The 16,380-nt window shown below is 41.2% G+C and overlaps 1 protein-coding gene across 3 annotated transcripts in view; it reads right to left on the minus strand.

Annotated features, from left to right (window-relative positions):
• ATP8B1 (ATPase phospholipid transporting 8B1) overlaps positions 1-16,380 on the minus strand; it is a 141,827-nt gene that overhangs the window by 15,655 nt on the left and 109,792 nt on the right. For all 3 annotated transcript variants that reach the window (XM_032293580.1, XM_032293579.1, XM_032293581.1), the window contains exons 16-22: positions 12,767-12,955; positions 10,090-10,202; positions 8,027-8,191; positions 7,168-7,279; positions 5,302-5,377; positions 2,327-2,459; positions 1,082-1,370 (exon numbers count right to left, since the gene is read on the minus strand). In XM_032293580.1, the coding sequence (XP_032149471.1) occupies positions 1,082-1,370; positions 2,327-2,459; positions 5,302-5,377; positions 7,168-7,279; positions 8,027-8,191; positions 10,090-10,202; positions 12,767-12,955 (1,077 nt within the window). The remainder of the gene's footprint in view (positions 1-1,081; positions 1,371-2,326; positions 2,460-5,301; positions 5,378-7,167; positions 7,280-8,026; positions 8,192-10,089; positions 10,203-12,766; positions 12,956-16,380) is intronic.

A 16,380-nucleotide genomic window follows, 5' to 3' on the forward strand; every position in this document is an offset into this window, starting at 1 on the left:
TATCCAGGTCATTGGTTTGAGTATTTTCATTACAAGATACTCCTTATAGTAACAGAGGGAGGAAAAAGGAACAGGACTCAGAGATGAGGGCGGCAGGTGTGGTTCTGCAGGCTTTAATGCCAGCACAGCTGTATTTCTGCACGGCTGGACTCAATCTTTTAATTGTGTGAACCTAAGTTCTAGCAACCAGCAAAAGGCAGCCTTCTAGGGAGGTCAGGAGGATGGTGAGACCACGTGGAAGCTTTTCTTCAATGCTAAATATGTTACTCTAAACTCACAGCAGGTGACCCAATGATGAAGTTCCCACACATTTACCACAGGTAAGAAGAAAGCCCCAGAAAGAGATGTTTAGGTGAGGGAGAATATTATCAAAGCAAGCACCAGAGTTCAACAATTTATCTTACAAAACTTATTAACTATCAAGGTTTTTTTGTTTTTTTGAGACAGTCTCACTCTGTCGCCCAGGCTGGAGTGCAGTGGCATGATCTTGGCTCACTGCGACCTCTACCTCCCGGGTTCAAGTGATTCTTCTGCCTCAGCCTCCCAAGTAGCTGGGATTACAGATGTGCACCACCACACCTGGCTAATTTTTGTATTTTTAATAAAGACGGGGTTTCATCATGTTGGCCAGGCTGGTCTCGGATGCCTGACCTCATGATCAGCCCGCCTCGGCCTCCCAAAGTGCTGGGATTACAGGCGTGAGCCACCTTGCCCGGCCAATATCAGGGTTTTAATAAGCCCAAAAGAAATATGGGGAGAGAACCAGTAAGAGGGAACAAAATATACCACATCTATGTAAAAGAAGAAAAATATAAGGATGAATTCCCACCCCTCATAGACCTGATCTTCCTCTTAGCATCCTTCAGGAGCCCTGTCAGCGATACCTTTTCCTCCTGATGGGCTGTGGGCTTTCTGGGGATAGGGTCACAGGTGTTGTCATGGTTAAGTGACTTTATGAAACATATGCTCTATGAAAATTTAAGCTGTAAAATCTAAAAAAAAAAAAAAACACCCCCAAACATTCCAGCCATTTCTCCTCTCTAGCACATTGGTCCTCACTGGCTGTCGGTGCATGACTCACTTTTGATCATGTTCACATCATTGGCCCCATCTCCAATGGCCAGCGTGATGGCTTTCTTGTACTTCTTCACCAGGTCCACCACCATGGCCTTCTGCTTGGGGGTGACGCGGCAGCAGATGACTGCACTGCACTCACAAGCCAGGTCCACAAAGTTTTTCTGCCGCTGCTCTTTCTTAGTTTCTAGCCTCCTTTTACTTTGGGTCCGCATTCGTTTTTCTTCTTCTGTCCTTGGGAACTTCAGCTTCAGAATCTTACTTCTCTTGGTCTTTTTTTCGAGAAGAATTTCATTCTGTGAAATAAGAGAGAGAAGAAGTTATATTCATTTTAGTTTTAGCCCAGGAATACCATTCTCAAAATTTAAATTATGTGAAGGATAATTTTCGGGTTATGTCACTGATTATATTTGACAAATAAACTTGATTTTGTAATCAAAACATGTATATGGTTGTGTGTATATATATACACAATATACAATACATATTTATACATTGTGTATATATATTTTTTGAGACAGAGTCTTACTCTTTCGCCCAGGTTGGAGTGCAATAGCCCGATCTCGGCTCACTGCAACCTCCGCCTCCCAGGTTCAAGCGATTCTCCTGCCTCAGCCTCCTCAGTAGCTGGGATTACAGGCATGCACCACAGTGCCCAGCTAATTTTTGTATTTTCAGTAGAGACGGGGTTTCTCCATGTTAGTCAGGTTGGTCTTGAACTGCTGACCTCGTGATCCACCTGCCTCAGCCTCCCAAAGTGCTGGGATTACAGGCATGAGCCACCACGTCCAGCCCCATATATATAAAAAAATTTTTTTTTTCCATGGAGATGGGTTTTGCCGTGTAGCCTGGGTTGAAGTGTAGTGGCTATTCTTTCACAGGTGTGATCACTGCATGCTGCACCCTCCAACCATCTTTCTGCTTCAGCCTCCAGAGTAGCTGAGGCTGCAGGCACACACCACCACATCCAGCTTATAAAATATATGTACAACAAAAATTTAGAAAATCCAACAATCTATAAAGAAGGAAATGAAAAATATCCATTAATTAATAAACCAAGATAACTGCTTTTACCTCTTTGGTATACTTCCTTTCATGTATCATACACTATTGAGTCTCAAACTTGGAAAAAACACACTTTGATGTATAGGCTCAGAGACTAAGGTTGGCTGTTAATATGTGAAAGCATTTAAAAGTGGCCCCAAATGAACTTCTTTCGAGTTTAAGGCGCAGAAACACTAATGATACATACCAGCCAAGAACCAGTGATGATTAAGGCCCGGTTTCCACCAGACGGAAAAAAAGGTTCCTGCACAGGCTGTACGAACTTTGCGTAGACTCCGCCTCTGTTCCTCTGGTTTTCCATCCTTGCATGAAGAAGAGAACTAGGGGAAAACAAATTTAAGTGTTTAAAGTATAAGACCATAAACAGGCCCCTGACTCTGAGATAATTTTGACTTAAAAAAATTTGTGACAAAAAAACAAAATGTACCTTCTTAACTATATTTGTTTATTTATTTTATTTTCATTATAATTCTTTTCAGAGAGGGTCTCACTCTGTCACCTAGGCTGGAGTGCAGTGGCATGATCATGGGTCACTGCAGCCTCGACCTCCCAGGCTCAAGTGATTCTCCAGCCTCAGCCTCCTGAGATGCTGGGACTGTACTCACGTGCTACCACGCCCAGCTAATTTTTGTACTTTTTGTAGCGATAGGGTTTCACCATATCCCAGGCTTTGGCCATTTTTAAGCGTACAGCTTATTAGTGTTAAGTACAGTCACATTGTTATCCCACCAATCTCTAGAACTTTTTCTGCAAAACTGAAACTCTACAGCTATTAAACAATAACACTTGATCTCACCCTCCCTCCAGTCCCCGGTAACTTCCAGTTTACTTTCTGTTTGAATGAATCTGAGCACTCCAGATACCTCATCTATGTGAAATCAGACAATATTTGTCTTTTTGTGGCTGGTTTATCTCACTTAGCGTAATGTCCTCAAGGTTCATCTATTTAACATATGTCGTAATTTCCTTCCTTTTCAAAGTGGAACACATTCCATTATGTGGAGGCACCACATTCTGTTATCCATCATACACTGATAGGCACCTGGGTTGCGTCCACCTCTTGGCTACTGTGAACAGCATTGTTATGAACACAGGTGTGCATGTATCTCTCTCAGATCCTGCTTTCAATTATTTTGTGGATATAACTAGAAGTGGGATTGTTGGCCGGGCATAGTGGCTCACGCCTGTAATCCAAGCACTTTGGAGGCCAAGGCGGGCGGATCAGCTGAGGTCGGGAGTTCAAGACCAGCCTGACCAACGTGGTGAAACGCCATCTTAAAAAAAAATAAAAATAAAAATAAAAAATAAAAATAGAAGTGGGATTGTTTAATCATATGGTCATCCTTTTTAAAATTTTTTGAAGGATCACCATGCTATTTTGCATAGTGGCTGAACCATTTTATATATTCCATCCACAATGCACAAAGGTCTCTTTACCAATGCTTGTTATTTTCTATTGTGTTTTGTTTTTGATAATAGCCATCCTAAAGGGTGTGAGGTATTATCTCGCATTGGTTTTGATTTCTCTTCCCCTAATGATTAGTGATGATGAGCATTCTTTTACATGTTTATCAGCCATTTGTATATCCTCTTTGGAAAAAATGTCTACTCAAAATGTTTTGCCCTTTGTTTTTTTTTGAGACAGAGTCTTGCTCTGTCACCAGGCTGGAGTACAATGCCGCGATCTTGGCTTACTGCAACCTCCGCCTCCCAGGTTGAAGCAATTCTGCCTCAGCCTCCCAAATAGCTAAGACTAAAGGCACACACCACCATGCCCAGCTAATTTTTGTATTTTTAGTAGAAATGAGGTTTCACCATGTTGGCCAGGATGGTCTCAATCTCTTGACCTCATGATCCACCCACCTCGGCCTCCCAAAGTGCTGGGATTACAGGTGTGAGCTACTGCACCCGGCCCTGTTGCTACTTTTTTAAACCTAAAAACACAAAGAGGCATGGTTTATGTGCCTGTATTCAGGCACATAAATGAAATCAGTTCTAAATGGAACTGATTTAGATCACAAGGCTACTGATTTCGTTTGTCTAATTTAACGGAACACCTAATATACTACAACTAGAAAATGCTTTATCATCATCATTAGAAATAAGACTAATATTGACCATCAATTCCCTCATCAGTTTATCAGACCTGGCAACTGTGTGTCTGTTAACAGCTTAATCTGACCTCATGCTGGTCTGAGAGAGGTGTTGTAAGGAAAAAGCTTAAGGAACTGTCAGGCCGTCAGTCAACACACCATAGCAACTGTGTGCAGTGTATTTATAGCTTCAGAACAAGACAGGACTTTTTCATCATACATTTCCAGATCTGCTGTCACTCTGATTCAAAGCTAACAAACGTTTCAGCACATGCTAACATTTGAATGATCAGGCCTGCCCCACCTAGACTAGATTACAGAGGACCTACATGATGTAACCCACCCACACATTTCCTTCTGGGCAAAGGTTGCTTTTTTTTTTTTTTCTTTCTTCTATTTCCCTTTCAAAAGTAAAAGTTCCTAGAAAAAGCAAAACAGGACTATAATTCATATTAACTTGCTGATGATATTACAGGCTCACTTCCTTTTCCAGTAAGGTGAAATAAGAAGACTTCTTTTTTTTTTTTTTTTTTTGAGTCAGAGTTTCGTTCTTGTTGCCCAGGCTGGAGTGCAGTGGTGAGATCTTGACTCATTGTAACCTCCGACTCCCAGGTTCAAGTGGTTCTCCTGCCTCAGCCTCCGGAATAGATGGGATTGCAGGCGCTGGCCACCACATCCAGCTACTTTTTATAGTTTTGGGAGAGATGGGGTTTCACCATGTTGGCCAGGCTGGTCTAGAACTCATGACCTCAGGTGATCTACCCTCCTCGGTCTCCCAAAGGGCTGGGATTACAGGCGTGATCCACTGCCCCGGCCTGTGCTGAGGAGTGGAAAAAAATTGCCTCTGAAGGGCCCCAACTTTCCCTAAAAGTAAAATCTGCTCAAAATTAAGCTGAACCTTGATTACTTGGAACTGTCTGTCGTTGTCTTGCTTCGTTTAAACGTGAGCAAACTGCCCCAAGTGACATATCATAGCCCCTAATTCTCCAAATTGGCTATCTTCTTCAGACAGTCTTGTATTTGGAACGATGAGCTATTATGTAATTTCATACTGCAGGCTCTGACTCACTTAATATCCTCCCCGTAGCAGATGGTGGTGTCTTCAGTCAGAAGTTCACAAGCAAATCCTATATTTTCAGCAGTTTCTACAATAGAATAAAATTAAGGCAAATGTTATTCCTGCTGTTTTTATTTTGTTTTTTTGAGACAGCATCTCACACCCATTGCCTAGGCTGAAGTGCAGTGGCACGATTTCTGCTCACTGCAGCCTCAACCTGCGGGGCTCAAGTCATCTTCCCATCTCAGCGCTCCCCCAGGCCCCAAGGACCTGGGAATACACACTTGCTACCAAGCCTGGTTAACTTTTGTATTTGTTCTTCTCTTTTCTTTCTTTTTCTTTTTCTTTTTTTTTAGGCGGAGTCTTGCCCTGTTGCCCAGGCTGGAGTGCAATGACGTGATCTCAGCTCACTGCAACCTCCGCCTTCTGGGTTCAAGCGATTCTCCTGCCTCAACCTCCTGAGTAGCTGGGATTACAGGCGCCTGCCACCACACCCAGCTAACTTTTTGTATCTTTAGTGGAGATGAGGTTTTACCAGGTTGGCCAGGCTGGAACTTTTGTATTTTTTCTAGAGACGGTGTTTCGTCATGTTTGCCAGGCTCATTCTTACTGTTGAACTGAATAATTAATTTTACCTAGTAATGATGTTTTTTAGTGCATGAACATAACCAGATTCACACAAATATGATGTTTTTCTATAGCAATCCATAGGAATCATATGCAGAAAAAAATCCTTTTCTCTATAATAAAACAAGTGAAAGTCAAAGTCTAATTTGAAATGTTTTCAATTAAACTATGTGCTATATTGTCAAACGTACAAACTACTTATTTAATAAACCAATGTTCATTAAATTACTAAACACTGTTATTTCATAGTTTAATTACTCGATTATTGGTGGGGGGTAGGGGAGAGAGGTAAAGATAATTTCCACCAACCCTTACATGAAGATTTTTTCCCCTTGTTTTTGAGACAGAGTTTTGCTCTGTCACCCAGGCTGGAGTGTAGTGGCACGATCTTGACACACTGCAACCTCTGCCTTCCAGGTTAAAGCGATTCTCCTGCCTCAGCCTCCTGAGTAGCTGGGATTACAGGCACACGCCACCACGTCTAACTAATGTTTGTATTTTTAGTAGAGACAGGGTTTCATCATGTTGGTCTTGATCTCCTGACCTCATGATCTGCCCACCTCGGCCTTCTAAAGTGCTTGGATTACAGGGGTGAACCACTGCACCCGGCGATTTTTATTTTTCCTTTTTAGATTACCACCCAATTTGGCATTTATTTAAGGTTAGGGCTGCACTTCTCTTAACTTCACAGAGTGTGTAACCCAGTGACGATTTTAGAGCAAGAGACGTTATTTGACTTCTTGTGAAAGGCTTGCCAAGTAAAGCATCAATACCAAACAAGTGCTTGTTGAGTTCTAAAGTTAAACATTAAAATCGTTCTTTCTGTAAGTATGCAATTTTACTGCCAAGCAATAAAATGGGCAAGAAAACAAAAGTTATTATTCAGCACTTCGTATTGTTCTACTCTGTGCCCACCAAATGTCAAAGCACTGGAAGGACAGAGGGACGAGGGGGATGGCCCTTTCAGGACGGGAGCCCACGTCTGGCTGGAGAGATAAGACCAATCATAATCAGCAAAACATGGCCAGGAGCTCAATTATAAAAAAGAAACTGCTACTGAGGGGGATCAGGAAAGGATGCAGAAGGGTGTGTTGGAATAACAGAGGAGGGTTTCTCAGAAAAAGCATCTTCCGTCCAAGGAAACAGTGTTTGTACAGGATGAAAAGTCTGAGGAGGTCATCTTGGGCACAGGAAACGGCAGCTATCAACATTTGTGAATTAACAGATATGCTTCCCTGAACAATGAATTACCCTTTTTGTCTCCAGTAAGAACCCAGATCTTAATGTCAGCTTTTGCAAGTTTTGAAATGGTCTCTGGAACTCCATCCTGTAGCTTGTCTTCAATAGCTGTAGCTCCCAGAAGCTAGAATGAACATTTAAAAGAAAAAGGAATTAACAAATAAACCAAAAGTTTTCTGTAATTACAGTTTGCCAATCTGTAAAAAGAAGGGCTAATTATACATTCTGGTGCTGCTCTCCTGGGGCCAATGGCCAGTGTTGATTGACAGGGAAGGCTGCCAAGTTTCACATTTACTGCAAACTAACACAGCTGAAAACTTTCTCCCTAAAGAATGAACTATTTAATGTACTGAGACAAAAATGCAAGTACAAAGTCAAGGATGTTAGAAGTAGACTTTTCTTGTATATTTGTGGCTTTACACTAACATAAACCAGTTGCAATACTAGCTATTTGTTGAACATTTCTCGAACTAGGTATGAAATCTGGAAAACTTTTAGAAACACCATATTTTTCTTATTTCAAGATTTGGTAGAATATGTATTGTCTCAGTAATTCTCTCAATGTAGTAAGTATTAGATACAGGTTTGTTATTGTTTAAAAATTATAATACATTTTAATAAGTGATATAAAAATGATGGAATTGAATTAGAACTTCTCCTAATGTGTTTTGTCTTTTGGTTTCTCATAATGGTAACTTCTGTTCTACTTCTATTTGCTCAACAAAAGAAAGAACCTTCTTCCATTGTGCCAGTGTCAAATGCTGAAGTTGCAATTATCTCTTAAGCATGAGATCAAATATTCAATAAAATTTAATAAAAAATTCAATTCTGCTTAGACTATCAAAAAAAAGTTATTAAGGCTAAAACTCACAATTAAGTCTTTTTCAATCTCCTCATATACTTTATCCAGAGCTTCGTCTCGGTTGGTCGAGGCCACACTGGCAGCCATGAACTTTTTATTCCATTCTGCAAATTCTTTTTCTTCAATTTCTTTGTAGCAAAGGCATAGGGTTCTAAGAGTTTCATTTGCAAAGACCTGTTTTATAAAAAAAAAAAAAAAAAAAAAAAAAAAAACCAGTACAAAGAATAGTTAATTTTATGCAATTCAAGATCAAGTTTAAAACTTTACTTTGAAGTAATACACTATCAGAATTTAAAAAGAGACCGTTAAGGATGAAGTATTCTGTACAAATACATTTTAGAGGGGCCATTAAAAGTCACTTTTTTTTTTTTTTTTTTTTTGAGACAAGGTCTGGCTTTATCACCCAGGCTGGGATGCAGTGATGCAATCCTGGCTCGCTGCAACCTCCACTTTCCAGGCTGAAGCCATCCTCTCACCTCAGCCTCCCAAGTAGCTGCTACTACAGGTGTGCACCACCATGCCTAATTTTTGTATTTTTTGTAGAAACGAGGTTTTATCATGCTGGTCATGAACTCATGAGCTCACGTGATCCGCCTAACTCAGCCTCCCAATGTGCTGGGATTATAGGCATGAGCCACCATGTGTGGCCTAAACATCACTTTATAATAGACTTTGCTTTTCTAAACTTCTATAGGGTCCAGGACTGCACTTCTAGTTTCTAAAGGGAAAATTTCACTTTTCTTCTTAGTCAAGTCACTAGAGTGAAGAAAACCTTTTTCTCTTAATGACTAGGAAAATATCAGACCTAGGGAGATGCCTTGGGGTGTAGTGACATAAATATGAACTTGACAACTTTATTATTTATTTTTACTTTTAATTTTATAGAGATGGGGTTTCGCCATGTTGGCCAGGCTGGTCTTGAACTCCTGACCTCAGGTGATATGCCCACCTGGGCCTTCCAAAGTGTTGGGATTATATGCGTGAGACACCACGCCTGGCCTATAGTCACATCTTGTCTAGCCAAGATGGCAAAAGTGTTCAGCTGATTGAGTATTTGCTTTCAAAGATTCTTTGGCAGGTTCTGCATTTATTTGATTAGATGGTCATCGTTCATATCCTCATAAGAACTTGTCAGTTTTAAGTGCATCAGCATCAGTACATAATCTTAAAATGTGACTCCACTTAGGAGACAACATATTCATCAGGCTCCTCTCTGAAGGCTGTTTAGCTGGCTCTAAAACTCAATCGATCCTTAAAGTAAAGGGGAAAAAACCCACCCTATATTAAGTACCTCCTAGGTGCTAGCCACTACGGAAGATGCTTTCTCGTGCAATGATCCTCCATGATGGGAATTATCCTTTCCCTCTTTCACAGGGGGAATTAATGATTCATATCATATATCTACCATTTTTTCCAAAGATGCAAACTAGTAAAGAGGCAGGGACACCAGGTTGGACTGATGTCCTCCATGCCTCCCTGCCATTGTTGTGCAGAACCAAAACAACATGAGAAGTGGTAGGTAATTCCAACAGTGGAAGTTCCAGAAACATTCTGAGTAGTGGCAACATCACTGGACTAAGCATACAGCCTCCTAAGAACTTGGAAGTAATTGAGACCAAACTGTTTTACTAACAAAGCTATCAGAAGCCAATGATCCCACACATTGCTTTGTCATCGTGTCACACACGAAGGCTTTCCTTCCTTCATGCTACACCTTGAAGTTAGTGGAGTTCTTGGAGGCCACACACATAGTAAGACTACAACCTAGGATAGTTATGCAGCTTGCTCAAAGTCACTGGAGGAGAGCTAAGCCATTCTTCTGCCTTAATCCTACAGACCTTGAAGACCCAGATGCTGGGAGAAGGTACTATGGTCATATCCCAGGAAGTCAACGGCAGGGGCAGAACTGGAACCCAGGTGGCTGTAATACTGCTTTGCTGCTCTTTCTGCCCCAACTAGTCCAAAACAAAGGGAGGGTCAGCAGTTAACATATAGCTTTTATGCAAACTTAACAGACAGCATCAGAGAGTAAGATCAGACTCCATCACAGAAAGAATAAAAGTGACACTTACATCCAGGGCATCCTGTGTTTCTTGCTTAGTAGGATTCATTCGATGTAACCGTTCATAAATAACAGTATCAGCACCTTTACAGTAAAGCTTGATATTGCCTTCTGGAGTTCTTACTGGTAGTAAAAGAAGGAAATCAACATAACAAAGTTCAAAGTTAAGTTTGATTTTTTTTTTTTTTTTTAGACAGGGTCTTATTCTGTCACCCAGGCTGGAGTGCAGTGGTGCAATATTGGTTCACTGCAGCCTTGACCTCCCCATCTCAAGCAATCCTTCCATCTCAGCCTCCTGAGTAGCTGGGACTACAGATGCATGCCACTATGACTGGCTAAGTTTTTATTTTTATAGATGTGGAGGTCTCACTATGTTACGCTGGTCTTGAACTCCTGGGCTCAAGCAATCCTCCTGCCTCAACTTCCCAAAGTGCTGTGATTACAGATGTGAGCCACCGCACCTAGCTAAGTTTGATTTCTTAATAGAAAACTACATTTATAAAGTTAATTTGAAGTGTTACCAGCCTCATAATTCACTACTAGCTTAAAATCATCAGTTCATCTAGAAAAGTGTTGCCTTCAACAAAACTGGTAAGTCCCTATCTACATTGAATATAATAGTGAAATAAACATAAAAAGATTCCTTCACAGTCAGCTCTGTTTTCCATAACCTTACTTATTCTTCCAACAAGTATTTCCTGACTCCCTACCATGTGCTATGCCATGTGCTAGTTACTTTCTTTCATGGAATTTTCCTCCATCCAACCAACAGGAAGTTTCTCACATATGAACACACAACACTTATTGCCTTTAATACTTGGACCATAACACCACTCCTTGTGATTAGTTTCTTTTGTTTCTTGATTAGTGCACAATTGCAATATATGTCTCATTGCTAACTAGATTATAAGGCAAGGTAGATGACAGGCATGAAAATCAGTCCAGATCTGTGTGAGGGGCACAGAGAAGATTCAGTAAATGTGCCTAAGGAGGATGTAATAGACAGTTAAACCTGTATGTTTGTATTGGTTAAAAATTCAATATCAAGCCAGGTGCGGTGGCTCATGCCTGTAATCTCAGCACTTTGGGAGGCCAAGATGGGTGAATCACGAGGTCAAGAGATCGAGACCATCCTGGCCAACAAGGTGAAACCCCTTTTCTACTAAAAATGCAAAAATTAGCTGGGTGTGGTGGTACATGCCTGTGTACAGTCCCAGCTACTTAGGAGGCTGAGGCAGGAGAATCACTTGAACCTGGGAGGTGGAGGTTGTACTGAGCCGAGATCATGCGACTGCACTCCAGCCTGGCAACAGAGGGAATATCCTCAAAAAAAAAAAATTCAATATCATAGTGGAGGAGGCTTGTAGACACCACCTTAACCAAGTAATCAAAGTTCCCATCGCCAATAATATATGCCTTCTGATGTGATACTTACAGAAGGGCACAGCATCACTTATGGACTTTTCCTGCCAACAATGTGTAACCTAGCTCTAATCATGAGGGAACATTGGAGAAACCCAAATGGAGGCATAGCCTATAAAATAACTGGCCTGTGCTTTTAAAAAATGTCAGTGGATGAAGGATCGAAAACAGATTGAACCATCCTTGACTCAGAGTCATTATCACTTAATGTAACCTGTGATCTTGGATTAGATCCTGTACCAGAAAAACAAAAAGAAAGAACTTCCCTGGCAAAATCTGAAAAAGTCTATCAATTAGATAATATTGTATGGTGTTAAATTTTCTGGTTCTGATTATTGTACTGTATATACAAGTGAGTGTTCTTCTTCTTAGGAAATACCTACTATGGTATATAGTACAGTATTTAGGGGAAAGGGACATTAGGGCTGCAATTTATTCTCTTACATATATACGTATACATATAAAATATATATATATATGTATACATACATACATATATATATTTATTTATTTAAATCATGCAATCTTGCTCCTTCTAATGAAATTTACTCTCAACTGGTTCAGAAAACAATATCTATATGTATGTGTGTGTGTACATATATGTGTGTATGTATATGGATATATATATATAAGAAATTAAAAATATGGCAAATGTTAACAATTGGTAGATATGAAGGAATATGAGAGTTCTGTAAACCATCCTTGCAACTTTTCTATAAGTTTGAGATTATTTCAAATTATGAATTTAAAGCAGTTCAGTGTTAGGAAGTGATTTTTATCTTTATTTGGTGGTCTGTTATGTGCCTGCATTGCAGGTATGATTTTGATTAATAAACACAGCCTTGCTTTCCTCAGGAAACTTTTCCTGCTGAGTCTTCCCTTCCCTGTCATCAAGTACAGAAAAGAAAGCTCAGAGGTGCTTGAAAAAAAAGAGAACATGTGTTGCTTAAAATAAGAGACTGCCACAAACGTCCACCTGCCGCTTCTGGAGTGTTCCACCTGCCACCCCAGATTCAACATCTGGCAGCTCACATGGTTAAAGAAAGTCAGCAGCATTTGCAAGATTTAGAGATACTGTGGCTGTCCCTTCGAATAGGGAACACGGTGAAGAATGAAGAAAACCATACCAGTTTCAATTAAGTCTGCAGAAATCTCCCAGGAGCCAAGTAGCTTATTCATTGTCCACTTTATCTTGCTGCCATTCAATACAATGGGCACAAGCATCTAAATGAGTGATTCATAGACAGACTCTGAGGGGAACCTACCAATGATAGACATTCGCTTCCGGTCACTGTTGAAGTCCAAAATGGCAAGAACATTATAGGTCCTTTCAGTGCCCAGCTCACTGATGGTGATGGTGTTCTGGGTCCTGGCGAGGAAGGCAAAGCCGAAGTTCCTGGCGGCGTTTACCAGGGCACCTTCATCAGGAGAGGCTGCCTGGTAATTGAGATGACCTAACAAGGAAGTGAGAGAAATCCCAGAAAAGCTGTAAAACCAAATATAGAGCTCACTGCTGAGGCCTCCACTGAGGCTCCTGTGGGGGTCAGCTGGGCTGCAAAGCCCAAAACATCCCCAGGAAAATGAGTCATTGACTAAAGGGTTATGCCAAGATTAAAACATCTTTGTTTTATCTTGACTTATAAACAGTAATGTAAACTAAAAGTGAAACAGTGGCTGAGAACGGAGGGAAATTCCCATAACCCCACTATCCACAGGAAAAACAACAGGTGTTGACATTTTATCATTCCTTCCAGTCCCTTTTAAAATGTCTATATCTGAAATTGTTTCTGTGAAGCTGAATATACATTCACATCCTGATTATTTTAATGCTGTATCTGAGCATATTGCCATCTCTTCGTAAATTCTTTATAAACATTTGAACAAATGTAAACACGTTATCATTTTCCCATTACAGACGCCTAGTTTATTTCTGAAACATTTTTACTCTCAAAAATAACATTTAATAACCTTGTTGTATGCGTGTAAAGATTTTTCTGGTTTTTTTTTTTTTTTTTTTTTTTTTTTGAGACAAGCATCTCCCCTTATTGTTCAGGCTGGCCCTGATGTCTGGGGCCCAAGTGATTCTTCTGCCTCAGCCTCTTGAGTAGTTAGGACTACAGGTGCGTGCCACCGCACCTGGCTTGTTTTACCAGTTTATCTTCCCTCTAAAAGAGTATGTTTTCTTTCTTTTATTTTTTTTTTTGAGACAGGGTCTTACTGTGTCACCAAGGCTGGAGTGCAATGTTTAATGTTTAAAAGCTAAATAATGGAAAATTGTCTTCTATTCACAACTACATTTCAACAATAAGAATAAGCTAGGTTCAGCGGCATGTGCCTGTAATCCCAGCTATTCAGGAGGCTGAGGCAGGAGGATCACTTGCGCTCAGGAGTGTGAGGTTCTAGTGAGCTATCGTCATGCCACTGCAGCCTGGTCGACAGAGCAAGATGCAGCCTCTTTTAGAAAAAAGAGAAAACCAGTAAGAATAGGAATAAATCTCACAGCCAGATACACAGAAGAGTATGTATGCTACATGATTCCACTCATATAAACCAAAAAACGGACAAAGCTAACCTGCGTTATTCATAGTCAGGAAAGTACTTTTCTTGGAGGGGTAATCGCTGGAAAGAAATATAAAGGGAATTCTAGGAGAATTGTTAATGCTCTTTTTTAAAAAATCTGGGTGCTCATTACAAGAGCATATTGTTTTGTAAAAATTTATTGAGCTATATACTTACGATACGTATATATCTCTGAACACATGTTGTACTTCAATAAAATGTTTAAAAAATACTCTGCCTACCCAAGGTCTTCTATTTTTCTACTCCAGTTATTTTGTCCCAAAATAGAAGGAAAAGCATTTCCACGGCCAGATGACTGAACAGAAAGGGCATTTAGTTTTCCAAAATATTTTGACCAGGACGAAGGCCACAGATGCATGGGAAGCTGTTTATACTCCAGTCTCACTTGGAATGATCAGTGCTCTGGGGTAATGGTGGCAGAGAGAGCTAAACACATCTTCCTTCCTTTACAATTAGCTCAGAGGATTCACTCGTTAAGTCAGTATTAATCACTTCCTAATTAATAATTAAAGATGACATTTTAGGGTCTCTCTATATTTGTTCACCCAGAAAGTCATTCACCAGAAGCTATAAAAGCACTTCATAAATCTGGCCATGTGACAAACATATACAAATGCCGGAGGGCAAACTATTTAACCAGGAACAAATCAGCAGCGGTGAGAACAAAGCCCTTCCCTTCGGCAATGTAAGCTGGCACAGTGACATATGGCGTAATACTGAGAGCAAACGCAATTCCAGCAGAGAAAAGAAACAAAATAATCAAAGGTAGTAAAGTTCCCACAAGTAAGACAATCATATCTAGAGCAAACACCTTGATATTTTTATCATTAAAGAAAAAAGAAGGCCAGGTGCGGTGGTTCATGCCTATAATCCCAGCACTTTGCAAGAGGTGGGTGGATCACCTGAGGTCAGGAGTTCAAGACCAGCCTGGCCAACACAGTAAAACTCTGTCCCTACTAAAAATACAAAATTAGCCAGGCATAGTGGTGTGTGTCTGTAGTTCCAGCTACTAGGGACGCTGAGGCAGGGAATCGCTTGAACCCTGGAGGCGGAGGTTGCAGTGAGTGAGTCGAGATTGTGCCACTGTTCTCCAGCCCAAGCTCAAGGCTGGGCACAGTGGCTCACGCCTGTAATCCCAGCACTTTGGGAGGCCGAGGTGGGCAGATCATTTGAGGTCAGGAGCTCGAGACCAGCCTGACCAATATGGTGAAAACTCATCTCTACAAAAACAGAAAATGAGCTGAGCATGATGGCAGGTGGCTGCAGTCCCAGCTACTGGGAGGCTGAGGTTTGAGAGTCACTTGAAACCAGGGGCGGAGGTTGCAGTGAGCTGAGCTCAAGCCACTGCACCCCAGCCTGGGTGACAGAGCGAGATTCCATCTCGAAAACAAACAAAAAAAAGAAAACTAATATATCCTCTCCATACTCGGCCCCTACCTGTACTCAATGCTCAGGCCACACAAATTGTGGAAGTAGTCAGATGTTCATGGCAACGTATATAAAAGGATTTTCTCCCCTCTCTTGTTGCTGCTATGTCTAATTTTTTTCCCTGGAGACAGGGTCTCACTCTGTCACCCAGGCTGGAGTGCAGTGGCATAATCATGTCTCACTGCAGCCTCAACTGCCCGGGCTCAAGTGATCCTCCCACCTCAACCTCCCAAGTAGCTGGGACTACAGGTGTGTGCCACCACACCTGGTTAATTTCTTTTAAATTTTTTTTATACAGATGGCATTTCACCATGTCACCCAGGCTGATCTGGAAATCCTGGGCTCAAGCAATTCACCCAACTCAGCTTCCCAAAGTGCTGGGATTATAGGCAAGAGCCACCATGTCTGGTCTCTATTCTTATAAAAGAGGAAATGAGAGCAAGGAGACAGCAGCACAGTGGAGCAGAGGGAGAATGGGACTAGAATGAGTTTAAACCTGCTAGCTGGCCGTAGGCAGGTCCCTCGTGCTTTCTGAGTCTGAATTTCCATATCTAAAAAATTTGGTGGCTGGGCACGATGGCTCACACCTGTAATTTCAGCACTTTGGGAGGCCAAGCCGGGTGGATCACCTGAGGTCAGGAGTTTGTGACCAGCCTCGCCAACATGGTGGAACTTCGTCTCTACTAAAAATACAAAAATTAGCTGGGCATGGTGGCAGGTGCCTATAGTATCAGTACTCCGGAGGCTCAGGTATGAGAATTGCTTGAACCCAGGAAGCGGAGGTTGCAGTGAGCTGAGATCGTACCACGGCACTCTAGCCTGGGTGACAAGAGCAAGACTCTATCTCGAAAAAAAAAAATTTTTTTTTTTG

Source organism: Sapajus apella, unplaced genomic scaffold, assembly GCF_009761245.1.
Source record: "Sapajus apella isolate SASKATOON/1434 unplaced genomic scaffold, GSC_monkey_1.0 scaffold30, whole genome shotgun sequence".
Lineage (NCBI taxonomy): Eukaryota > Metazoa > Chordata > Mammalia > Primates > Cebidae > Sapajus > Sapajus apella.